The 26,619-nt window shown below is 42.6% G+C and overlaps 1 protein-coding gene across 1 annotated transcript; it reads right to left on the minus strand.

Moving 5' to 3' along the window:
• Positions 1 to 5,093: 5,093 nt before the first annotated feature.
• ypel1 (yippee-like 1) lies at positions 5,094 to 25,638 on the minus strand. Its single transcript, XM_085367576.1, has 4 exons — positions 25,459 to 25,638; positions 11,406 to 11,449; positions 7,529 to 7,637; positions 5,094 to 6,379 (listed from the first exon to the last, which is right to left on the minus strand). The coding sequence occupies exons 1-4, from the start codon at positions 25,573 to 25,575 to the stop codon at positions 6,290 to 6,292; spliced, it is 360 nt and encodes a 119-aa protein (XP_085223702.1). The 5' UTR covers positions 25,576 to 25,638; the 3' UTR covers positions 5,094 to 6,289.
• Between the last annotated feature and the right edge of the window lie 981 nt (positions 25,639 to 26,619).

Genomic DNA, 26,619 nt, shown 5'->3' on the forward strand with positions numbered 1-26,619 from the left:
ACAGACCAGTTCCTCTTTCAGCTGCATCCCTGTTTTAAATGCTCCAGGCCAGTGCTCTGGTCTAATTTACATTATCACTTTCAGGGCTTTTTATGGTGCTCAAATAAGCACATAACCATTGTCTAATTTTTGCATTCTTGTTGTTTATCCGTGCTCACAAAAAAATGTATAAGGGAATAACCATTTAAACTAACTCACCTTAACAGTTTAGTGCACAAAGACAGAAAAAGTATATTTATTACAGTCAACAGTTACAGACTTTGAATCTACGTATCAGGACATGATAAGCAGTTGTCTGGTCCTTCGCAGGTTTTCAAATGAAGAACAACAACACACGACATATTACACTTTTTTTTTTATTTGGTAAACTGTAAGCCGAATAGCAGAAGCAGTGTGTGAGAAATGAAGAACATCCCATGATTCGCTTTTAGAGCAGCAATCATTTTGTTGAGTGTCAGTGTAGCTCACTGGGCTGAGCAGGTGACCCATATGCTGCAAGGCTATTTGCAGAAAGCTGAGTTTGATGCTGTCCCAGGCAGATTTACTGTGCGTCCCCCCTTAAAGCATCTCTATCAGGTTGAGGTCTGGACTTTGATAGTGCCAACGCATCAGCTTGAGGTTTTTTCATTTTCACTTATTCTGTTGCTGTGCTTGGCATCATTGTCCTGTTGCATGACTCAGATCAGCCAAACTTTAGCTGTCAGACAGATGAGCTCACATTGATTCTAGGATACTGTGATACACAGAGGAGTTCATGGTCGACTGCGAAACAAGCCTAAATCATCACCCGTCCACCACCGTGCTGATAGTTTGTGAGGTGTTTGTCCTGATATGCTGATTTGGTTTTCTCCCAACGTGGTGCTGTGCCTTATGTTAACCTCCTAAGACCCGAACTCTTCCACGGCATGCATTTTTAATTTCTCTTTGATATTTGGGCATATTGGGGCCTAAGAACGTCAAAACAAAGAATTACCAGATTTTTTTTTTCCTTATTTTTGTTTTTAAGAAAAATAAGAGCCACATATGAGGATATTGGTTTAAAATTTTGATAGAACAGTAGCAGTATAATGTCCTCGTAAGTGGATATCAGGCCCTTGTAGAGAAAAATTGAGTATTTTGGTCTAAATAACCCAGAATGTGATGTCCACATATGTGGATGCCAGGTCCTAGGAGGTTAAACATCACCACTTTGGACTCGTCTGTCCCAAAGGCCATTGTTCCAGAAGTCTTTCTTCAGAACTTTTCAAACCTAAGCTATGGTACTATGTCCTTTTTGGAGAAAAGAGGCCTTCTCCTGGCAAACCTTCCAAACAATCCATAAGAGTTCAGGCTTCTTCTAATTGTAATTTTCACGAGCTTTAACATTTAACAAGCTAACCAAGGCCTGCAGACTCTGAGAGGTGGATTTTTTTTTGTATGGTCTGACCTTGGGGTGAATTTGTGGGAACATCGACTCCGGGGGAGATTGTTCTGAAAAACTGTAGAATGATGGACTTCAGTTCCTTGAAAGTGGCAACAGTTGCTTCTCTCATGGCTGATGTTTATGACGTTTATGGAGGGTCATTCTGATTAATGATTAATTAATCAAGTGATTTCATTAGTAGCACTTGGTTGCTTACTCTTTACATCTCAAAATATAAATAATAAAAGTTGCATAATCTTTAGATTGTATATGTTTAAAAATTTAATATACAAAAAGCTCTCTTACTTGCACACATTCAGAAAAAGTTAATGTGCTACGGAAAATGGCATATGAAATTTAAAATGTAAAAATAATGACACCTTCTGACAAACTGAGACTTAATGCCATTGAAAATTTTATTGTGATATCTGATAGTTTACATTAGAGTGAAAACAGACATGTGACATGGCTTTAATAAGACAGAATGCAAAGCAATGTAGTCAAATAAAAAGCAGAATATTTGCTTTAAAATTTAGGAAGAAAAAAAAAAACAAAAAACAGGCACGACATCATAAATACAACATGCTTTTAGACCTCAAACTGTAGTTTAACAGTCCTAAGAAAAGAACTTGTACAGTCTTTTCCCCGTATACCCATCTAGCCTTTGATCAACATCCTGTTTAGACAGTAACAGAGCGCAAAAAGTAGGTAGCCAGTGCCACGATAACAACAGAACAACAATAAAAAGTAAACAGTTTTCAGCAGCAAATATCTACATTTTTCATCCAGGCTGCTTTGACGCTGTATTTCAGAGAATCAAAACATTCTACAGAAAGACAATGTCATAGGTGACAGGTTTTCTACTCTTTGATTTTGGTATCGCAGTCGAATCTCCAGGGGCCCATCGACCGTGGCCCCTGGCTTCGTTCCTGCCCGCTGACACATGACACTGATGCATTCGATAGAGCCTGGGTCTTTATTTGGTACGCACTGGCGGTGACACTGGCAGCTGCTTTTTGTTGGTTCAATTTTGACTGACTTATCGAAGGGAAGAGTACAGAGGCTCTGCAGTCGGGTCGCTCCCAGAAACTGCTGCTGCTGCCATGTGGAGGTCCTCAAGAGAAACTGGCTGTGTGCATGTAGCAGAGGGAAATCGTACAACTGTGTGTGTGCATTCAGTAATGATTCAGATAGACACAAACAGTCCTGTAAGGTAGATTTCTTTCCAAATTTTGCTACCGGTGCTGGTCTTGTGAGACTGAGTGTGTGGAAAGTTCACAGAGGTAAACCAACCTAAAGGCAGGGGCTGTGGCATTGTTATGTTAATGCAATCAGACTTTGCTGTTTTAATAAAAGCTCATCATAGTTCAGGAGCTGCAACCTTCGAGCATCTAACGATGCATTCATGCGTTCATGTGAACATCTAATGTTTGTAGCTTTAAACTGACCAAATCTCACGACATGTGGAAGAAGACATGGCTTTAATGCAATGACTGTTTTATCCGATGGCCTTCCAGTCTGTAGTTTTCCAGCTTGTTACCAGGAAATGGAAAGACAAGCTAGTTCTGGCTGAAGGACCTCAAATCTTTCACATCATCTTTCAATACTTTAGAATTTGGACTCAAAAACAGGCCATTAAAAGTTTGATACGACATCCGCAAAGAAGTTTGTTGCACCTCTGAGCACACGCCCAAACGATGCTACGGGGTTAACTCTTGCAGCTGCGCTCAACACTCTATGCATTAAGTTGTTGGACAGACCTGCAAATTCTTGCCTGCATTTGACAGGCCCTGCGTGTCCTGCAAAACATCGAAAGGATGCAGCACCAGAACTGAGATGTGACTAAAACAGGCTATTATCATCAAAACAAGCCATTCGATCAAATAGATAAGGGGAGTAACAGTTCACTTTTACACAAAAAAAGAAAAACACCCCGAGAATGAATACGTTCAAAAAATACAATCAGATATTCACAGCCAGTGTTGCCGCAAACTAATGACCTCCGACATAGCTGCCACAGGGTGCATTTCTACACCTGAAAGCCCTCAGCACAGGAGACACTGACTGCGGTGGCCAAAGGGTCTTGGTAAAGGCTCTCCCTGCGACATGGTGGGAGATTCCAGCTCGCCCTCAACGTCTACATGGCTCAGCAGAGACCTAAACACCGGCCCTCTAACGGGCTCTTACCACACAAGCTAAATAAACAAGCTAACAGAAAAAAAAGCAAACAAACCAAACGGGGGATAAATCACTTCCAAACAAACTAACCTGGCTGTCAACCTCGCAGATCAGCGGGCGAGACAGCGAAACCAAACAGCTGTGAAAGGGAAGAAAAAAAACACACACCAGGAAAACTCAAAAAGGAAAGAGGGGAAAACTGAGGAAGAGAAGGTAAACATTCGCTTTGGTGTGCAGGCATGCATGTGGATTAACACACATGCATGTATGCGCACACGCCAGACACCACACAGCCAGAGGTACGGTGAACAAAAGTGCTTCAAGTAGGGGAAGTAAAAGAACTAACCCAGTAGAAATACGTATAAAACCTTAAATATGTTACTTTATGTACAAAAACTGTAACACGGGCCAATATCTTAGCTGTTTATGTATTTATATTTCAAGTAGGTATCACTGCTAACTATCAAGGGTTTGCATTGTCATAGTTTTAGGTTAAAAGGTCGTGTGATCTGACTGACCTTGCCGGCAAAGTAATCAATCACTGCTGATTTTTTTTTTTTTAATTTTTTTTTTAAAATCTCTCCCATCGTGTCCCACCCTGCCCACACCATCACCTGCCCACACCATCACCTGCTGCCATCTTTTTAATCCCTCTGATTAAAAAGTCCAACAAGTCCCGGGCAACCTCTTCCTCCTCTTTGCTTTACTCTGAGAAATAATATACTGAATATCCATCTGTTTTTGCACCTTTAAATCTGAATGTAGAAAATATATGTGTGTATATATACCAAGTCTCTGTTATCCATAGAGCTCTGAGGATTTTGGTGAAAAATGTTATTTCGAGGGCTACTTCTTTGAACCAGGAAGGGGGCGAAGGGAAGGGGAAGACACATCGGTTCACATGAAAGTTTTCAGAGTTATGCACTGCACAACAGAAGGAAAAATAAAAGAAAACAAGTAGAGGGAGGCCGTTCGTGTTTTGAAGAGGCACAAGATTCATACGGCTTGGAGGCAAATCACAGATGATGTCCACAAAGAGACGATTCATACGCTCCGAGAGAGAGAGAGAAGGACGTAAAGTGCAAAAGATCTAGAAGAACGGGGCGAAGCGGCGGGATTTCCAGGATAGCAGCAAAAAATTGGAAACTACTTTGTGGTGTGGAAGAAGTGAGAGGAAACCTGGAATTTAAACAAAATGAAACCAAATTTCCTCAAAGTATCTAACAGGCAGCTGCTAAGCATACCAGAGTCGACGAAGCCCTCCTGCTCCAGCTTCCTTTCCATCTCCAACAATCTGTCGTTCATCTGTGAGAAGGCCATTGGGAAACGAGAGCGAACAAACATTTTGCCTCCAAACTGCGATGGACCAAACGCCTCTGCAAAGTGCAAACGAAGTCGTTCAAGTATGCCACTGTATAATGCATGACCACACACACACACAAAATGCATATATACACACAGTAATATGCATATATACATATGTGCGTGACAGCAAATATATATATATATATATATATATATATAGAAACCATGTTCCAATATCGACGTACTACGAACATTTTCATAGTATTTATGGATATGTAATCATAGTATGTGTATTTATATTCATATGTAAGTGTCTCTTATTGTTTCATTACCAGACAATGGGATAATACACTCTGTCATCGTGTTTTATGATGTGTGGGCACTGATGGAAGGATCCCCAGTCTAATAACCATTTCTGCTCCTTTTTCGTCTTTCACTCGTGGTACTGCTGCAAACTGGGACCAGCCACAATCGCAATTAGCCAAACACTACAAATATGTATCTATAGATCTATGTATACGTATATATATACCCATTTATGTCAAACGAATACTAGGTGCTGCTTTCAATGCTTTTGGGTGCTGAAAAGTACCAGAAAGAGGGAAAAAGAAAGTCGAAAAAAAGGGTAAAAACAGAAAAATATCAGGTATAAAATTCCACAATACTGCAAACTCATTCTTTGCCTCTTTAAAAAAGAAAAAAAGAAAGAAAGCAAGATGCTGCTACATATTTGCAACTACGATAAACTCCCTTTCCCCCTCTGCTCCTCACCCATCCCTGATTACTCATTTGGACATTAGCAAAGAAAAGCATGCTCAGCTAGAGGCAGAGATACACCAAGCCGACAAAATGAATAAACACAGACTTGACAGGGAAATAAAATATAATGCTAACCAGTAACATCCATCGGCTGCCAAACCAAATCTTTACCAAACCCGACGTTAAAACTGAAGCAAATAACATTAAAATAACCAAAGTCATCCATCAAGAAAAGAAAGAAACGTCCTCTCGGTGAAGTCTCTCTCTTCCTTCGCATAGTGGTCGACACGTCACCACAATCACTTGTAAGCGTGTTTCGGTGGGGCGGCGGCGGGTTGAGAGTGGGCGGGGTCGATCCCAAAAGCTCTGGGGAAGTAACGGCGGGACTCACATGACGTCGTTTTTCAACGAGTCGCTCCACTCGGCGGTCGCCGTTTGTTCACTTTCACAATGAGCAGGTGGGTGCGTGTGCACGTGGAGAAGGCGGGAAGGTGGAGGTGTTTGATTTTTTTAACTGTTAGGAAAGTGTGGGGGCTGGTGGAGGGAGGGCCGGACGAGCGCCCTCCCCCTGTAGTTCGATAAAGAGCATTCCCAGGTCAGAAAAACAACAACAAAAACAAGAAAAACAAACGGAGAGGCGGAGCGTCACTCCCACCCGTTGTCCTTGATCATGTGAGCCAGCTCGATGATGAACTTTCCCTCTTTGTACTTTTGACTGCTTTCAAACGCGTGCTCCTGTTAAAAGAGGAAAAACATCAGAGAATCAGTCAGGAAAAAGAAAAACACATTATCAAACAAAACGAGTGACAGTGGGAATACAAGTGGAAAAAGAGCAATAAACAGCTGCTCTTCATATCTCAGTGGCTCATCTGTGCTCACTTTACTTTTCTCCTATATCGGTGCATCTTTGTAACCATCACCGGTGCATCATATAGACTAACGTGCTCTGCAGGGACTGCTGATGTAAATTAGCAGCTTTGCTAAAATCTGGCACGCTTACATCTTCCGTTTTTGTTTTAAAATAGTTATAAAAACACACAAAAAGACAGAAAGACTGGCGATTTTGTCCCAGCCCTTTTTTATATGGAGAACATGGGAAGCGTAGAGGCAGCATTCAAGCATCCAAGATGAACACATTGATGTAGCACTATCACCATCTATCACATCACCGTCAGAGAACAGCAGGGCTTTGAGAGACGCAGAGAGAAATATGAGAAATATTTCCTCCGGTGTCCAGATCGCTTCGTTCAAAGGTCTAAACTTCCAGACCGGCAGTGCATCTCGTTAAGTGCTGTATGATTTCCGGCATATGTCCCGGCCCTGCTGAGCTCCGGGAGACTCGTGCGAGTCTGCTTCTGTGAATATTTGCTCAGCCTGGTTTGCCTTGTAAACCAGTCCTGCTCTGCTTTGCTTGCAGGGCTTTTCGGAGAATCTCTAATTGTTTTTGTCACTGAAGCAGCAGCTTTAAGTGAGTCCCTGTCTTTATACCGTGTTCAGTTATTTTACACCCTTCTATACTCTTTTCACACAATTACCAGGACAAGCCTCTTCAAAACGGCCTGACATTTAATCACTGTAGACTCTCAGAGGTACCTGCCTGGCTGTCTGCAGCCAACCTTTCGGCACTGTAATTATCTTGCACACTTGGATACCACAGAGTGTTCAATCTCTGAGCCCAAACAAAAACCTGAGTATTTAAAAAAAGAAAAAGTGTCACAGTTTCTTTAATGAGCATTGCTTTAATGAGAGCAACCTCGTTGCTCTCATTAAAGCAACTAGCAGAAGCAGAAACTAGAAAAACCACACAGATGCAAAACAACAAAGCAGCAGCCTTAAGTGATCCATCAAGACAGACGGGGAAAGTTTAAATAGCAAATTACTTACATATTTCCAACCAAGGGTGGTTTTACAGTTTTCACAGTAGATATCAGCCACAGCATGTAAACCTGTGAGGAGAACCCGCTCCTCTGCTGGCCCGCAGCCGACATTCACCCTGTAAGGAAGGCAGGGAGATCAGGAAAGGTCACAAGGGTCAAGGAAATTAAAGCAGAGCATAAATAGAGGCCCTGTGATTAAATATGGTAAATGGCCTGTATTTGTACAGCGCTTTACTTAGTCCCAAGGACCCCAAAGCGCTTTACACTACATTCAGTCATCCACACATTCACGCACTGGCGATGGCAAGCCACAGCTGCCCTGGGGCGCCACCGGGCCCTCTGACCACCACCAGTAGGCAACGGGTGAAGTGTCTTGCCCAAGGACACAACGACCGAGACTGTCAGAGCCGGGGCTCGAACCGGCAACCTTCCAGTTACAAGACGAACTGCCAACTCTTGAGCCACGATCGCGCCTAAATCTACCTAAACCATTTTGTATAGACCGAATCTTATTTTCTTGCAGAAAGTTTCAGGAGTGAAAGCAACGCAAAGATAAACGTGTTAAGAATGACTCGACGCTGACACTTTGCTCTTAGTTTGCCCCCAAAATCTTTGTTGTGTTGTTAAATCCTCTGCTTTAAATTTACCAGGTAGGGACACATCAGCTCTACAGACGTCAGCCTTTCCTTGAAAATACCACGAACCTTGGCGTCTTACTTAATTTGCTGACGAACTGGTATTGCCGCGCAGAGGTGCAGCAACCTGTGACGGTGTGAGAATATGTAAACATTCACGTCTACCTCGGCTGACCTGTACTGTCAGCGAGCTGCACGCTTGGATTTGTTGGCAGATGTAGACACAAGAAAGAAAAGCGCCTGATGCTCAGCCTCATGAGGAGAAAGGCAGACACGTCTGATAACTCACAGCAAAACAATCCAGGCAGACTGACTGGACTGCTTTTTGTGGTGAACTGGCCCTTTAAAAACGCTGCGCTGCAGAGAAGTTTGAGTGGCGTTTTAATTAAACGAACACGTCATAAGAAACACACTCCTTTTGAAATTATTATATGTAACCAAGCAACCGGTAGATGACTGCAAACCTTTAGTTTTTTTCCCTCCACCACAAATGTTTCTGTTTTTCAGCCTAAATGTCTTTTTACCTGCAGCGCACCATAAGCTTCGTCTCAGGGGTTCGGTTGCTTTCACATTGTTCGGAATCATTTATTCAGACGCTCGTAGACTGCTTCTCTCATTCGATTCATTGTGACAGGTGAAACAATGTAATTCAGAGTCGGGTGGCACGAAGCTGCTGAAAAGCAACACTGTCTCAAAATGTCTCGGGGCTCTGGGGGGCAGAGAGGAGGGCGGCTTCTGCGCGGTTCATTAAGACTGAGAGCAGAGTCCCAAAAACCAACCAACCAAGAAATAGACCAGTAAAACTTGCTCTCAGGTTCAAAGAGATGAATGCTAACCAGCTTTTTCTGCAGCACGGACTGAAACTCTGAAAGAATGGAAGTTCGTCCTGTGTTTACCGGTAAGAAATGATTTGTTTGTTTCCAGGTCAAATGATAAATTAATGACTGGACTCATTAAAACATGATTAGAAATAGTGCAAAAGCTGAACTGGTCGTGTGTGTGATCTAAACTGAAAACTACAATTATTTTGACATCGTTTGACCTGCAAAACACCAAATAAATCAGCGCTTGCTGGGCTTGGCTGCTGCAAACTGGAACCAGACTGTTTCTGAGTCACTATGGTGCCAGAAATCTGCAGTTCCTTTGAGTGTTTGTAGTTAAATTTTCTGGCATGCAATTAGAGCAGGGCGATATGGCCAAAAATATTTATCACGATATATATTTGAAAATTTGCGATAACGATATAACTGACGATATAATTGATGCGAGACAAAATACAACTCCACAACATTACTAGCGCAAAAAGACAACCTATCATTTATTTTCACTTAAACAAGAAGCTGGTTTTTATGTACATTAAAGCTTTATAAAAATGTAACAGTGCAAATGCAAATTCCTTGCTGAAAGTTTAACCAAAAGGCATTTCCAGTAGAAATGGGCTGACATATCCTGAGCATAACCATGTATAATATCCACTGAAGTTAAAAAGAGGTGCTTTGCAACATTAAACTGCAGTGTGCAGTACGTATTTTTCGGACCATAAGGTGCACGGGATTATAAGGCACATTAAGCGAAACAAAGCAGTCAGATAAACCAAACTTTATTAAACTCATTCTTCTTGCTTCCTCCACTTCTGTACCATTGATTCATTAATGTTGAATTCTCTGGCAGCGGCTCTATTCCCATGTTGTTGCAGTATGTTAATGACTAACCTCGTATTGTGGACGGATTATCTCAGTTGTTCTCCTGACTGAAGATTGGTCCTTTTACAGCATCCTGCCATGCGATTGCATTTGTCTCTAACCATGAGGAACCTTAACGTTAACTTTTATAAGTGGAAAAGTGTTAGTGTTCGTCCTCCAGCTTCACTGTTTATGTTATGCTAACATAGCTGTGTCGCTAGCGATCACGTAGCACATCATTATATACCAGCTAGCCCAACTTCAGTAACTTTACAAACATCACTGCTGTTTAGTTTTCTAACTTCATTTATGTTGGAAGTGATAGCAGAGCTGTACGTTTGATTTTTTTCAGAAATCTCTCAGTCAGAACATGCTATATCATGCTTAGGTAACTAGCGAAACTAGCGAGCTAACTTCCGCTAGCTTCCTGCTAGCTTCTAACTCCGTTAAATGTAATACATTTTGTTTTCATGGATGCCTGGAAGTTAAACTTCATAGTTACACCTGGTAAAGCAGCAATGCTGATCGTTTTATTAAAGATGAAAGAATTTAGACAGTTTTTAACTCTTAGTGATGCTGCAGTGTTCGTTTGACCTGAAGTATACGGAGTTTAGGACCCAGATTACTCCCAGATTTAAGGGCATCTTAGTCCGACGGCCGCTTGCATGTTCTGCAAAAAAATGTGCTTTGTTGTGTATCTGACGGACAAACACTAAACCAGTTCCACATCACTGAAGTTGCACCATTTTTACAAACCAATTCTGGTTCATCTGTTTCACTCAACAATCGGCCATGTGCGTATGAAAACAAAGGCACTGCGCATGCGCGTTTTACTCATATTCTATCGCGATATTTCATTTTCCTATCGTAGCCTAACATTATACCGGTATTACCGTGAACGGTATAATATGGCCCAGCCCTACATGCAATATCATTTTATGAACCCACAGAGGCCACCTAAAGGAGGTGTTTGTAAGCCAACTGTGGTGCAGTCTGCATGCATGACAGATCCATGCTCCGAGAGCATGAAAATTTATGTGCATCTCATGCTAACAGCTCTGGCTGCAGCAGTGCACTGATAAGATGCAGGTGTACAAAGAAGCATCCCGGCACAACATTTCCTCCTATGAACCTTCATCACTGGAATGTGTGCATCTATGAGGACATGGGGGTGGGAACTATTAATTAAAGGATGGGTTGCTTTAAGTGTGCTTTTCCTGAACAGTGATTATGTGCGTGCATAAAGCATGTGCTGAGTAGAACTTATCAAAATAACTGTAAATGGCTACTCCGGCAAATTCTGCAGAAGTGAACGGGGTTAGTGGAGGTGATCGTTCCTCTTTCAGTTCAAAATTTTGGCCTGTGCAGTTAAGAAGAAAGTGCTTTCAACATTTCATCAGCTAACATGGTGTTTCAACTGATGAAAGTGGCAAATGTTGAAAGCAAAGTGGAGTGAAAGAAGAATTCAGATAACTGAACTGTGTTTTAAAGCCAAACTAAGCTATAGGTCAGACTGCTTATATGAGAAACAAGGAGGGTGAGCTGGAGGTGTGAGATTCATACTTACACTGAATTAAACAGATAGGCTCTTCCTTGACTGCCTTGAAATGACTGAAACCAGAGAGAGAGAAAAAGACATCATGTAAGTTGACATTAAAGAGCTGCGCCGCACCGCTGAGTTCAAGAATGTCAGCATCTGACGCCCCGGGGTGCTTCTCCCCCCTCGACTGCTGTGCATTCTTGTTCTTCCACCTTATCAACAGTCCTGCACAAGTTTGGCTGCAGGTAAGGAATAAAATGAGGCTCAAAAATGCAGAAGCCTGAGCAGATAAACAACACAGACAGGTCTATGAATAATGTGGACGTGAGAGCAGTAAAAACATTAGACCACATAAACAATGACTCAGTATTCACAAACTTCAGTTTCTGCTAAGTACTGCATGGACAGTCATGTAAGAAGAGGTCAATACTCTACTCAAAAGTAGAGTATTAAAGTACAAGTAGGGCTATGAGGAAACAGATGAAAGTTTGTTTTGAATAAATGGATCATATAAAATCAAGGTAAAAATCTAATGAGTCACATTTTTACAGTTTTTCCGCCTGCAATCTCAACATTTCAAGCTCCACTGTTGACATGCAGCTCCAGGTATTCAGTGCATCTGCTGAACAACAAAGCAGCTTTCACAGCAGTTGATAGAAGACTGATGTCTGAGGAATGCTGCAGTTTAACAGGAATTCACACACCCGCACACACACAGCTAATAATAACTACTTGAATCATCGTCATCACCCCCAAAATGAGCTGAAAACCCTGCATCAGTTTTATTAAACGCACCCCGTGGAGTTTTCTCGTTAGACAGGAACTGTTATGTTTACATCCCTGAAAATAGCATAAGCAGGGATTCCTTGAGGCAAATCAAACACAGCCTTCCTTATGAGGCTGGAATTAAAAATGTCTCTGCAGAGAAGGATGATGTGGGTAACCGGGGGTCCTATGTGTTCATGGTAAATGGTAAATGGCCTGTATTTGTATAGCGCTTTACATGCTGCTGCAAACAAAAGAAACTTTGAGTCAAGTACTCAAATAACATTTTTGGGGTGTTTCAGTCTTCATTTACAGAAATGATGAGAACAAACCAATGACAGTGGCAGGTTTTGTCTGAGAGTAGCACAGATGAGCCTGCTGAGCTGTTTACAGAGAGAACGTGAAGCAAACAAGAAAGTGCCTTAAACTTGCAGTCATTCAAATGTCCAGCAGGGGTGATTCCTATTGTTGCAAAGATGTCTGGTTGTATAGTAATCTATGGGAAAACGGGCCTGATTCTCACTTCCTCCATGAGCTCAGTAAATACTTTCCAGATTACTTTATAGGCTCAATCACTAGTTCCATGTTGCATTTAATATAACATCGTGTTCATTTAGTAAATCATGGTTCCCATTATTGTCGAGGCAGATAAAGCTTGCTATGCCTTACCTGTGGGAAGTGGGACTATCACAGACAGAACTACCCAGGTTCATATTATATCGGCATGACACGTTTAGCCGTTAGCAGATGTGAGTCTGATAGCATCTGCCAAAAATAAACCAAAGACACAATTAAAGAGAATTTTACATTGATAATTCAAAATTAATACTTTACAGTAGTATGCTACAGATCAGGAGTTGGTTTAAAATAGAGACACAATCTTAAAAAGAATAAAAAGCAAATCCACAATGTTTAAAGTTAACGCACATAGTGCACATGTTACTGCATTTCCACACAGAGCCACTAGAGGTCGCTTAAACTTAAAATCTGACTATAGGTCCTAAGAAGACGCTTGCACAAACAACTTATGGTAGTGTCGCTCCAGCAGGTCCCTGAGGGACAGCCGACGCCTGCTGCTGACCGGGAGGGAGTTCTTTCTCCCCACAGTCACCAAGTTTGTTTACAGGGGAGTGGCCAATTGTTGGGGCTGTTTCAGTAATACTGGAGGGTACACTCACTCACATATGTAGTCCTGATTGCTGTTGGAGGTAATAAAAAGAAAACTGGCCTTTTTTACTATCCTGCTATTTGCCTGCCATTAAACATACACACGACTGTTCTGTAAAATGTAAACAGAGCGCAGTAAAGCCGTCACAGTGAGTGACAACAGAGCCTGCCAGGCTTCCATCCTCTGGTCCCGTCATCCCAGGCTGGGCGACAGGCCTCGATCGGCTTTGCTTTTTCCATTGCAAATGAGTGTGGCAGATACATTTGTTGTTGCGGTTGAGGGCGCTGAGCTAATACCGCCTAATAGGAGCACCAGCTGCCTCCTTCACTGACCACAGCCACAACCAGCACTGAGGCCCGGGGGACATCTTTAACTGCCCAGCATCTGTCCAAACCGGCAAAGTTGAATTTCAGACGTTAGCAGTTCGTCCCAGCAACAAATTTGAGGTGCAAAAAAGGAAACCCTTCTCTCTGCAGAACTCTTACTGTCACATCCTTAACTTTGGTGTTTGTGTTTGAAGGGAAATCTATGCACACATGCAGTGCAGTCCAGCGCCACAAGACATGCGACCTTTAGCTGCGAGAGGGAACTGGGTCGGTCCCCGTGGAGTTAACAACAAGTCCTCGGCAGCGTTTAGGCCAGAGAGGGTGGCGGGTTACTCTGTCATATCTGTGCTGCTCTGTGGCTCGCCATCAGCTGAACAACTGGCAAAAGGCTCCATCTCTTGCTGCCCTTATCTGTTTCCCACAGTCTATTTTTACTTTGCTTGTGTTTTTTTCTCGAGCTGCTGCAACATTCACTAAAACATTAGCAACAGAAAATCCTACAAGATTAAAAAGAAAAAAAGAGAGAAAGAAATTCGGATAGTAGCTTTGGGAGACAGGCGGCAACCCGAGCGTCCTCCAGCCTACCAGCGGTCCAGCTAGACATCCCAGGGACTGCTCTGTTGACTGTTTAACCATGCAGCAAGAATCAGATACCAGCTGGAAATATTCACACAGCTTGTTTTTTTGCTGCTTAATAAAACATGACAAAAACTGGAGTGTGGTTACCAAGCTCATTTCTTTAAGCTGCTGCAATCACACTTGTTTTAAAACGCTTGTTCCCAAGAAATAAATTCTACAAAGCAAATCTCAAAATCCCTGAATATCCTGTTGACCACATGGGACTAAAGGGAACAAGACCTCGCACACAGAAACACACGATACACAAATCCACCGTGAGAGCAGTGAGTGTGCTGTGTCACTGGCGTTTCTTCTTAAAATGACGCCATAAAAATGAAAGAGAAGCTGTGAAACAAACACTTGTGTTTAAAAAAAAGGAAAGAAAAGAGATTAACTCAGAGCTCTTATAACAAACACGCTGAGGTCAACTTTTACCATCTGTTTGAACAGATGTTGGCTGTTGCAGGTGAAGCTCAGCTCCAACTTAATCTTCTTAAATCCCAAGGCTCTGTATAAATTCAGTTAGACAGCGTTTGTAAGGAAAGTAGATCTGGTGTTTGTAGAGTTTGTGTTGGCTTCTGTTTTATTATAAGTCCTGTAGCGTTCACTCACAGATATGCTCCGACGGGACATATCAGAGCTTATGTGAAACTTCAACATGAACTAATGAGACGCAGTTTGAACTTGATTATAGAAGAAATTGTCCTTTTCATGTCATCCCTCCAAACCTCAGTTTTCTTATTTGAAACTGCAGTTTTTGGTTTACTTGCTGCTTTGAGTCTCTGTGTTGTTGCATTACCCAAACCCGCCTGTGAACCTTGCTAAACTTTTGCATTCATTGGTTCAAAAGCAGCGCTGAACCACGATGATTCCTCCGCCGTGCTGCACAGTCAGGACGAGGCTTTAAAACTTTTATCTCATCTTTCCTGAAATGTTGTGGCTCATCCAAATATTTGAGACACACTCCAGTGTTCCCACTCAACGTTTTCCTGCGAGTGGACGCATTTAAAGTTTTAGTCCTTTTTCCATGTTGCACTCTTGGCGTGATCATTACAGGATATCTGGTTATCTAAAGGTTTGTGATCCTCTTAGAGGCATCCAGTTTTGTTTGCCTCTCTTAATATGCCGTTCTTTCTTCCCACTGTCACCAAGTGTTTGCAGATATGGGATTGTTGAATCATTGGGGCTTTCTCTCTCTCCATGAGATCGTTTTTGTTGTGAAGTGATGCCATTAAAATAAAACTGAAATTGTCTGTAACCCACAGGTGCGATGGATGTACTGTAGGTGAGGACTTTTGTCTATAAGTGAGACAATCACCGCTAAACATCACCGCTGATGTTGCTGCGAAAAGGTTCAACAAAACCTTCCTGGTCAAATGGAGTTTTTTTTAAAGAAGAGAGAAAGAAGAGCAATATTAAACTGACTTCTCTGTCACAGGCAAACTTCCAGTTAAAGATGGTTTAAAAAAGAAAGACGAAAAAGGAGCTGCGTCTGTTAATGGTGAGAAATGAAAAGTGCGATCAATCCATTAGAGGGACTTCCATCAGCCCGATGGGTGGGACGAGGCCAAGGTGCTGAATGAGACACTCAGCCTCCTCGTCAGTATTCGGGCGGCATCCTCCCGCTCCAGGACCACGTTCACACTGCAGGCCTTCACGCTCTGCTCTTAACCGCTGCTCTGATTTCAGGATGCCGTATCGCTATCTGTAACCCGCATCTGATAAAAATATGAAGCGACAGCGATGCTGAAAAGAAGCTGCGTGCTCAGGATGACAACAACAACACGTGTCCGATCAGATTTTGTGCCTGCGCGTCTTGTGTTCAGCGTGTTTGGGTTGAAGGTGTTGACTGAAATTAAACCGTGTCATTGATTGTCTAGCTGCCCTTCATGTTAACAAATCAGTGACAAAAACAGACCATAGAATCAGAGCTTAGGAACTGTAACAAGTCAGGCCTGGATATCGGCACAGTTTTAGCCTCAACTCAATCAGAACAGTGAGAAATATATTTAAAAAGTTGTCTGCTGTAATATAAATATAAAATAGATATATATCCTACAGCAACAATCTAGCATCATTTCCCGAGGAACATGTTTGCTGGCAAACTTAAAATCCAGCTTAAATATGTTTATTTACTTTGCATGCTTTGCTGCAGCAGTTTGCAGGAATCAGCCCAGGAAATAAACAGACATAAAATATTATAAATATTGCATTTGTTTGATTAATTCCTCTTTTAATTGATAAACAGCCGTACAAGTGATTTAAATGCATCATCAGTGTTCTATGAAACATATAATCTGCACATTAACTGATGCTGATGCACATCAATCCCAAGACTGCCTCAAACATTTTCATCAGGTTTCCACCATAAAAAACATACATCACCATCTCCACTCAGGGCTGGGGTAATAAACATATTTAGTTTAGTGGCTGAAGCGGGAGGGGGGAGGCCACTGTGCCTGCCATACTTCCTTCTGGTCCATGTGCTCAGGTTAATCCTCTCTTTCAGGCTGCTCCATCTGCATCTTCCCTCGCTGCCTGGCATGCCTCGAAGACTCTGTGCACAAGCTCGGTAACGAAACATTTTTCCCCCACTCTTCTTTTTTATACCTGACTCAGGGGATTTCCAGCACCCAGGCTGCAGCGATGGAGAGAAATCTGTCAGAACCTGCAGATCTCCTCCAACACTTCCCTTTGTGTTTTTGTTTTTAAACAGGGCTCAGGAACTACTTTCTCCTCTGCTTAGACCACGTACAATGAAAAAACCCCACATAACGCACTACCGGTGCGAGATACTTTCACTCGAGATGAAAATCAAACATGGACAAGGCGAGCGGTCCTTGGCACCATGCAGTGGAAAACACCAGACTACGGTGTCATCTTCTCCTGAGTAACATAATCGGCTTAGAAGGCTCGATGCTGAGGTCCAGCGATGCCGCCTTGGACTGAACACACACATGGCAGCGAGGTGTGGCGCAGAAAGAGGAGTTTATTAATAGATCAGTGTGAGGTACGGTCAACAATCAATATCGAGATATTAAGAATGATTTCCAGATGGATGTTTTCACGGTACGATGCATTTGTGTGAAATCAGACATTAAAATGCACGTTTGTGTTTTTTATCCATCAACAAAGATCACAACCGGGTCAACAATAAACAACGACGCTTCCACATAAAGCGGAGCGAGAAACACCAATCAGAGTGCTGCAAGGAGAACATTCGGAGGGGTCCTGATGTGATCTAACAACACTTGAAATGAAATTTTGGAAACATATTAAACGGTCACATCCGTCAGCGCTCTGCTCCCTGACGTCACCGTCGTAAGCTGGACCTGAGAACAGGAGGCCTGCGGGTCGAGTCACTCGCAGGTTTCAAAGCTTTTTCATTATTTTGAATCACATGACAATATTTAAAAAACTGCTGAATACAAACTTTCTTTAGCTCAAAAGTCAAACAAGGGGTTCAGGTGATGTTGAGCATGGGCAGAACTTTTATTTTGTAACTACGATGGTTATTTTATTTTGAAATGATTGCTAGGAAATTTAAATCAGCACTCATGTTATTGATAATTATCCTCAAAATTAGCCTCTCTACAGTTACATGGATTATACTACTTTAGGTGACATACTGGTGGTCAAAGACATAATCGTATGTTGCCCTATTTTGAGAGACATCTCTACTTTAAAAATAAAATCATTCAATTGCAATTTCTCAAACAATAGAAAAAGACTGAAAATGCATTCCTGCACTCGTATGAAGGAGGCAAAGCGTCTGTTACTGTGGCTGTGAGTCCACGTGGCAGCATTATGCAACAAAATACATTTACTGCTGCGCTGCGTCGCAGGTTTTCCTGACATTTGCAGTTTTTCTGGCCGTGTTCTGATTGCTTTCTGTATTAATTATGCGGCGCTTGAACTGCAGGAGCTACGATTGTGAAATTATCTCCTGCGAGGCTGCAGGAGGAAGCACATGCACGGCGGCCTTGAGAAACCCTTTTGACACTTACCCCGATGAAAGGCTGCTAATTGAACTTCAGCTGAAATATCTGCATCCAAATGAAGTGCACGCAGCCTTTTGTAGCATCTGATCTCTCTGGACGCCTTTTACCTTTTTTAATTAAAACTAACAATGAAGTGAGTTGGGGGGAAAAATAAAAATATTACGTGCACTTCAGGTCAGGATTTACAGAAAAAAAAAAAAACATGCTACATAGATATTAGTGTTATGAAGGCAGAATAGGAGCAAAGAGCCTCATTTTAAGCATTGAAACCTGCCGGAGAAGAACAGCCTGTCCGAGGAAGCGCTCTTAATGAAATCCAATTATTATAGACGTGGATTGTTTGGCTTAAAGAGGTCGTCCGTCATCAGTCGCATTAGTCCAGTAAACACAGCAACACAACCCAGTGACTTCACTCTTTACTCCAGTGGTGTACTGGGAACTGTTTAGCACTGCCAACTAATCGCGTTCCTAAGAAACAGATGGAGAATAGAGATTTTTATGGCCGTATATAACTATTTAACATCATAAACCACCAACCAGCTCGGTTATTGTTCGGGGAGTTTCGTGAATGTTGCCTTGGTGTTCCTGACCAGTTAAACAAATGTAATTATTCACCAGTTTGCTGGTCGGCTAATTGTTACTTGAATCGTTTGCACTTGTCACAACAGCGCGGGGCATTTTAAAGCGCGTTGGCGTTTCTGACTGCAGTCTGACGCAAACATCGCCTCTCAGCTTTAACCACAGCAACACCATCTCTGGTTATATGTTAGTAAACACAGCAGCAGGATGTCTGCGGTTTGATTCCTCAATAATTCATGAGAAAACAAGACAGGTTTAATTTATTCCCATGGAAATAAAGCCCACAAACCAAACAAAGGCCAGCACGGACGTGGCTAATGTGAAGTCATAAATCAGCTCCCAGACAGAAGCGCTCTGGTGCTGCTGGTTTTCCAGCATTCCTGCTCCAGTGTCATCTCTGAGGAACACTGAGAAACAATGTGGCGTGACTTTAATAAAGCCAGCAGACAGGCTCAACAACCTTCAACACCTTCAGCTCCTCCCGCTCTGACCGTCATTATTGTGTTGCTTCCATCTAACAGTTTGTCACACGGGAGGCAACATCAAGAAGAATGACTGCAGCACAGGAAACGTGGGTTTGATGCTCATAATAACACATGACCGCGGTGAGACATTTGCCACACCGGCCATTCGAGCCGTGCAGTGCTGGTGTAACTGCAGATTAAATATTTCAAAAGGCAAACAGGCGGCTTCTTTTGGCTGACATTTCAATGCAAAATTACGCCTGATCAGATTCAGCAGCACCTTAACCACACAGGCCTGTACTCAGTAACACACAGTATTGCATATTTTCCTTAAAAAGAGCTCTCTGGGAACTTTGCTCTGGAAAACAGCAGCTGACCTCTAGTTTTGGCACCGTTTGAATCGGAGACGGCGCATCGCAGCCAAGAGTGTGTAAAAGCATTTGTTCCGTTCCCTGCTACATGCTCGTCTTCTCCAAGTCACACAGAGAAAGTCAAACTGACCTCAAAGCATGCGGACCGGCCCTGATCCAGTAAGTCACCGATCGGCCGTCATCAGCCGCTGTGTCAACTGAGCGAGAGGTTATGGAGGAGATTACAACAAGCTGCTACTTGATGGTAAACAAGGAGCCGCTGATAAGAGAATGACTGAGCAACAGGGCAGTTATTATTGTTTCAGCTTCACTTTCATCCATCGTAATGAAAACTAAACGTTTTTTTTAAATCCAGCTTTGACCATTGAGGATGAGCCGTGTCATAAAAGTTACATTTAATAGCTTTTTCTTCCACGATCGACTTCCTATTTGCAAAAGCGCGAAAGAAATGTATTAATTACAAGAGCAAGCAATGGTGCCTCGATTTAAATAACATCCCATGAATGAATCATGTTTCCCTCTACATTTTTCTTCTGCTGATAAACTGAAGGTTATTTGCATGAGCCACATCGGCTAAACTTCTCTTCATTTATTGCTTTATCCCCCCACCACCACCACCACCACCCACAGCCACCCGGATTCAGTTCAACTTTGCTGGAGCAACAATTTAATTTCCCCAAGGATCCAATAAACCTTCACTGCATAAAACCTCCTTTCTCCCCTGTCACAGTCTTTGCTGCGCGTGGAGATAAATCCACATATCTGACATGGCTCACGACAGGTTAAGTGAGGCGCAGATAAATGAGGACACCCCCCCCCTCTCTCAGGCCAAAGGCACATCCATTCATGATTTATGACACTCGTTAAAAATTAAAACCCAGTGAAATTGTCGTTGTGCAGACTTTGCAACTCCAAACTTACCACCTCGAGGCCTCCGAACCTTCTGAGAGGCTGCTGGTAAAGCTTTTCACTGAGCGTGCTGTTGTGCTTGCACCAACAAACAGAGTTATCAGCATTTGCTTCAGGAGAGAATTAGCACATATATGTAGAATTTTTAAACACTGGATTTTTGACATAGGGGCCAGTGGTAATGTTATAGCTGTTCCAGTAGTACCCATGTATCAGGGTCATAAATCACATTGTTATAATTACCCAAAATGTGCTCTAAACTCCCAAACTGCTCCTTTTATACCTGACTTTTAGGACCTCCAAGCCTGTAGTTATGTTCATTATCAGTTAGAGCCCCTCCTCATTCTTTTCTTCTTCTTCTTTGGTGCAATCCTATAAATACAGTGCACCCCTTTTGCCTCTCCCCTTTTCTACAATTCCCCTGTGGGAGAGGTGGGTGTCATTTCTTTCCAACACTTTAAAACACACATATAATGCATATTTAGCCACCTGGATGTTTCTGATTGCGATTTTAATTCAGTTATTGTCATTATTAAGCCTGTTTTTGTTAGATGTTATAAGTGTGTAGTATGTGTGTATCATAAATGTGTTTTAGGCGCCATAAATGCTAGCATGAATATATACTCCTTGCTAGCTTGGGAGCTGTGGTGGGTTGAGCTAACCCTCTTCCCCACTGTTTGTATTTGGTCGTCGGAGCTGGAGTGGGCAAATTATTTACTTGGAGGTCTTTCTTTCTTTTACCTTTTTTATCAGGTATGTCGGATTTCATGTTGTTGTTTTTGTTTTATCTTATGTCAAATATGTTACGTGGAAATGCATACTTTATGTTTAATGTAAAAATAAATGCCAGCCCTTACTCGACTGTACTTGGTTTCAGTTTTTTCCAAGTGAGTACCACATGACGTACGTGAGGTCATTACAGCAGCGCAGCCTCCACACAGTCGATCCAAGCTCAGATTGATCAACTTTTCCATTTAAATAATCAGCTTAGCGCTCGGGAAGGCCTTAACGCAGAGGAGCACGCCGTCGTAACACGTAAAGGTCACCACTTCTGCTCTGCTTCATCTCACAGTTCTGAAACTTTCCCCTCCAGCTGCCGATTCACGACCGGCGTTAAAGCGACGCTTTCACACCTTTGCGCGTTTGTGCCCCCAAATGCCAGCGTGGACTTCGATACAGAAATCGTGTAATAAACAGACTTTAAGGGGCCACAGAGCTCTTTGTATTTGACTCAGGTTCACATTTGTCACTCTCTGTGGGCTGATCACATCACATCACTTTTTATTGTCACATCACATGTGCAGGCACACTGGCACAGCACATGCGAGTGAAATTCTTGTGTGCGAGCCCCACAAGCAACAGAGATGTGCAAACACAACAACACAAACGAGCAAAATACAAGAATGGCCAACCTGAAACTAATAAATATATGTACAATATATAATAGTGTATGCATTTCTGGATGTGTATACTAAATATTTTCCTACGTGCGTGTGTGTGTGTGTGTGTGTGTGTGTGTGTGTGTGTATACACATTTTTACAAATTAAATAGTAAAAAAATAAAATAAAATAATAATAATAATAATAATAATAAAATATATAAAATATACAGAGTTGAATATGTGCAAAACAAGTGGCATTTATATACAGTGTGGAGTGCATAATGTTGAAATGATGAATGACCAGCCCTGGCAGGACAATTTCATTTTGGGAAATTGGCTGAATCTTCAGCGTCCTGCTGTGCGCTCTGACTGTAAAATGAGGTTTTTTGCTTGGTTTGGTCTCTGCTAGAATTGATCATTAGTGAAGACAGGATTTATGTGCAGGCAGCAACAAAACGATCAGCAGTCATTTATGATGGGAAGTTAATACTGAGGCTTTTTTCCACAGGACTACGCAGACATTTGACTCCACAGACACATCACAGAGGAGGGGTCACGAGTTGATACCAGCGACCAGTTGAAAACCAGTCCCACCACCAGGTACTGTGAAAACTGTGCGGAAATTAGTGGTCCTAATATTCGCGTTTTCAGAGATTTTCCCTGAGATTCCCGACTTTAAATCCAGACTGGCACCGTCGGACACTTTATGACGCTTATAATAATGTGTCGTCTAGATTCGCTTCAGGTCACAGACTCGCGGAGATGAATTTCTCTGACAATAGTCTGACGGCAACACTGGATTCAACGAGTGACACATCATTTCTACCAGCACCTTTACGCTGTTCGTACTCGACAGGAGTGGATGATGATGAAGGTAATTTACCTTAAAAAAAGGGTAAAGTCAGAATGAAAAGCACAATCACAGGAATATTAGTCACACCAGCCCAGCGATGACAGGTAAGGTGAGTAGAAGAGCGCTGAGGTTTTCATGCTCATCAGCCTCAAACTTTCAGTCAATGAACGTCTGAGATTGAATGATTTTTGTGGCTTTCTAAAGTGTTGCCATCCATGCATTGACTTATTTAAAACTTTTGTTCATGGAGATTATGGAATCTGAAGACATTATCTCTGACATTTTGCAATATGCACCTCTTTAAAGCCACACTTATCTACATCATGACAATATACGATATGAGCTAACACAAACAAAAACACGTCCCCAGGCCAGCGGCGCAGATACGAAGCTCGACTGTCTTGATTTTTCCATCTCAGATTTTCAAAGCACGTACGAGGTTACCAAAGATGCTCAGCGAACCAAAGCGGCTCTTTCAGCTTTGACGTTTTTAACTCAAAAACAGCCACAGAAGCAAAAATAGCCACAGCAGTAACACTTTAATAGAGCGACCAGCTCTTTCATGCTCGAGCAGCGTCAGTGATAATAGCAGCCCCGCCCAGCATCCCAGCCTCGGAGAATTTATGGGCAGTAACAAGACGCAGACGCCCGAGCGGACAGGTACACGAGCTGTGGAGATGCAGCAAGTTGAGCATCACATAAAATTTCATCTGTGTCATTTGCCAGAACTGATATCAGATATTGCTGAGTGGGATTTCACAGTTTAGACATATTTATTCACCACAAAATATAACGAGCATGCTGTCAAATATGACTGCCTGAGAAAGTCATCCTCATGGTTACTAAGGAAAACATGCCATTCATTTTGATCTGCAGATAAGTCTGCATAATTATCAGAGCTCGATTTTAACCGTGAGCTGCATAAATCAGCACAAACACTTTCAGAGCTCTAACTTTACAAATTCACATGCGTGTTGCTTGTGCTTCTAATTCAGTTCCATCTAGTGAGGATCACTTATTTAAAATCTCCACTGATTAGGGCTCAAGAGTCAGGGTTAGAAATGAAGTGTCAAAAAGCGAGTCAATCCCAATTGCACTGCCAGGATTAACAGCCTAAATGCACAGCATAGAGCCTGATATTAAACAAACACGCAGCAGTTTCAGTTTCCCCTCAATGACACCCGTAAGGTTTTTATTTACACATGTCAGCTGTTTAAGTTATGCAATACTAGGAGGTGACCCACTTTGAGTAACAGGTGGATTGTGACACAGACGGGTAAAGCCACTCGCAGCCTGTGAGCCTTTAGGTAATCTGACTGAGTCACTGAACCTCCTCAGCATGTTTGTGCTGTTTGTGCCTTCAGAAGTATTTATAATGAAGTTATGTGACACATGTTATGGATAACCACGTTTTGGTTAAAGGTGGTTTCATCGCCAGCTCCAAAGAAGGAAAAATAAACATGGCGGCATCAACAATGCTAAAGCTTGAGCCTTCACAGCAGGTGACACCATTTTTGATATACAGTCTATAAAATACTGCACAGTGAATCTCTTGTAGCACATTGTTAAGGCTTTAAAGCACACGATCCACCTTATTCCTAACACGAGGCAGCTGAGCTCTTATTTTGAAGGAACAATAGAAAAAAAACAAAAGCTCCCAAAATTCACGTGAGCACGCCCGCTCGCTGAGCTGGCTGAAAGTAAATATTTGGTTGTAAAACATACATTTAATACCACAACATTAGGTTATAACAGAGTGAACTGCGCTAGTCACTATGCTAAAGAACGCTCAACCATAGACTGTATATTAAAGACGGACATAGCGATAGTGACATCACACATTTCGGCCATCGCCATGGTAGCTTTTTGAAACCAGATGCGATCAATTAAAGGACACCTCACACTCATACGGTAACGGTTTGTCAATAACAAGGTGGACTCACCCTGCAACTGAATGTCTCGCCCCCTGCTGGCCTTCGTGAACACTGCAGGTTTATGCACTTCCACACCGGCTTCAGGCTATGAGCTCAGGAAGCGAGGCCAGTTTATGGGATTCGAGAGACCCATTTATCGACAGACTCCCGTCTCGTAGCTCTTCCAAACTCGCATTTTAGATTTTATATAACTAAAATTTTCTGTCAGCTCAGGCGAGCACGGCAGATTACGAGAAGTTCCTGCGGCATGCTGGTCACCATAGTAGTCAAACAAACACGAGTGTGCGGCGCGGAGCAGCCTGCTGGCGCTCGCTCAGATTAATTCTCTGTTCTGCTCTCACGTCATGACGTGTCTTCAAACAGACAGTATGGCTAAAAACAGTTTACTGTGCCACAGTAACCTACATTTGCTTCTTCGACTACATCACGTTATCCACGCTTATTTATAGCTTACAGAATGGGCCGACACTCGCAGCTTTTATTTATAGCTCTAAGGAGAGGGCCAACACTCGCTGCTGATCAGGGTGTTTTAAGCACGCTGCACTAATGTAATATTTCTCTCTAGTTGACCTTCGGGATGGCACCAAGGGTAGCTGCTGTGAGATTTGTGAGACAAGTGCAAAACCCTGAAGCTTTCCTTCCCCCATAAATAAAACAGAGCAGCTGAAGTCATGTGAAGGGACGAGCGAGCTCGTGTGGAGCCGTCATACCTTTGAGATGAGCTCGTCGTGGTTGGCCAGATGTGCTCGGCAGTGAATGCAGCTGTAGGTGCGGTGGCAGGACGGCAGGTAAGCCTGGAAGGTCTTAGACTTGGTCATCTTCACCATGTCAGTGGGGCAGGGCTCCTCGCTGGTGTCAGGGCTGGCACTGGAAGAGTTGCAGCTCTGCTGGACTTGCTGACAGAAGAAACACTGGAAGATGCAAGCAAAAGCCGTCGTTGTTGTGGAGTGGGTGTGTGGCACGCTCCACACAGACACCACGGGAGAAAATCAAACCTGCGGATAAGTGGGAAAAGGAAAGAGATGATGTGGTGAGCGGCACGTTCCGCACTTCCTATTTATAGCGCTCGTGAGCTTAATTGCATTTCCAATATAAACAGCTCGTTCACTGGAGCAATCATTTGATTAGAAACATCTATTAAGTGATTACAGTCGCATGTTGTCCCCGACCAACACGGCTGCATGGTTATGTAACTTAATATGACAACGAGTCAGAAGCCACATAACACGTTTCAACTGCTCTCAAACTATTTTCTTCTTCACAGCACATGATAGAAACCAGCCTGTCTTCATTTTGTCTCTTTAGACTGAAAGATGCGAGAAGAGATCAGCAGCTTGGAGATAAGTCAGAGGAATTTCTCAGGAGAAACAAAAATCGTTCAAAAGACAAAAATATACAGGATTTCGAATCTAAAACTCGGCACCAACTCTTGTGCCTGTAGAAACTTAAGGAAATGCTGCTCAGATGTCAGTTTTTCAAGTAGCTCGATAAGTTTTCCTCTCATGTCATTAATTTACACGAACAAATGGCTCATAATCATTTTTGTTGGACACTTGACGTCAAAGTATGTTAATGCACGCCGAACGATCCAGGCAGTGTTTTCAGTAGGAGAAGTGTTGCATCACTCAGCCGAGTGATTTCTTCAGTCTGGAATGAACTTGGCTGACTGATGAAACGTTTGTTTATATGAATCAACTTTCTGGGATTTTATGTCAAAGGATACCATTAGTCACATCTCTTGGCCTTATCTTGGAACGTGGCGTTTAAAGAAGAAAGAGGCACGACTGTCTGCAAAGGTTTCAGAGGTAAAAGTGAAAGCAGGCGCCTGCAGCGCCGCAGTAAAAACTGCACACCAGCACAGCTGCTGAGAC

Source organism: Diplotaxodon limnothrissa, linkage group LG12, assembly GCF_057381915.1.
Source record: "Diplotaxodon limnothrissa isolate DT_005_m linkage group LG12, D_limnothrissa_male_GT1.1, whole genome shotgun sequence".
NCBI classification, from domain to species: Eukaryota; Metazoa; Chordata; class Actinopteri; order Cichliformes; family Cichlidae; genus Diplotaxodon; species Diplotaxodon limnothrissa.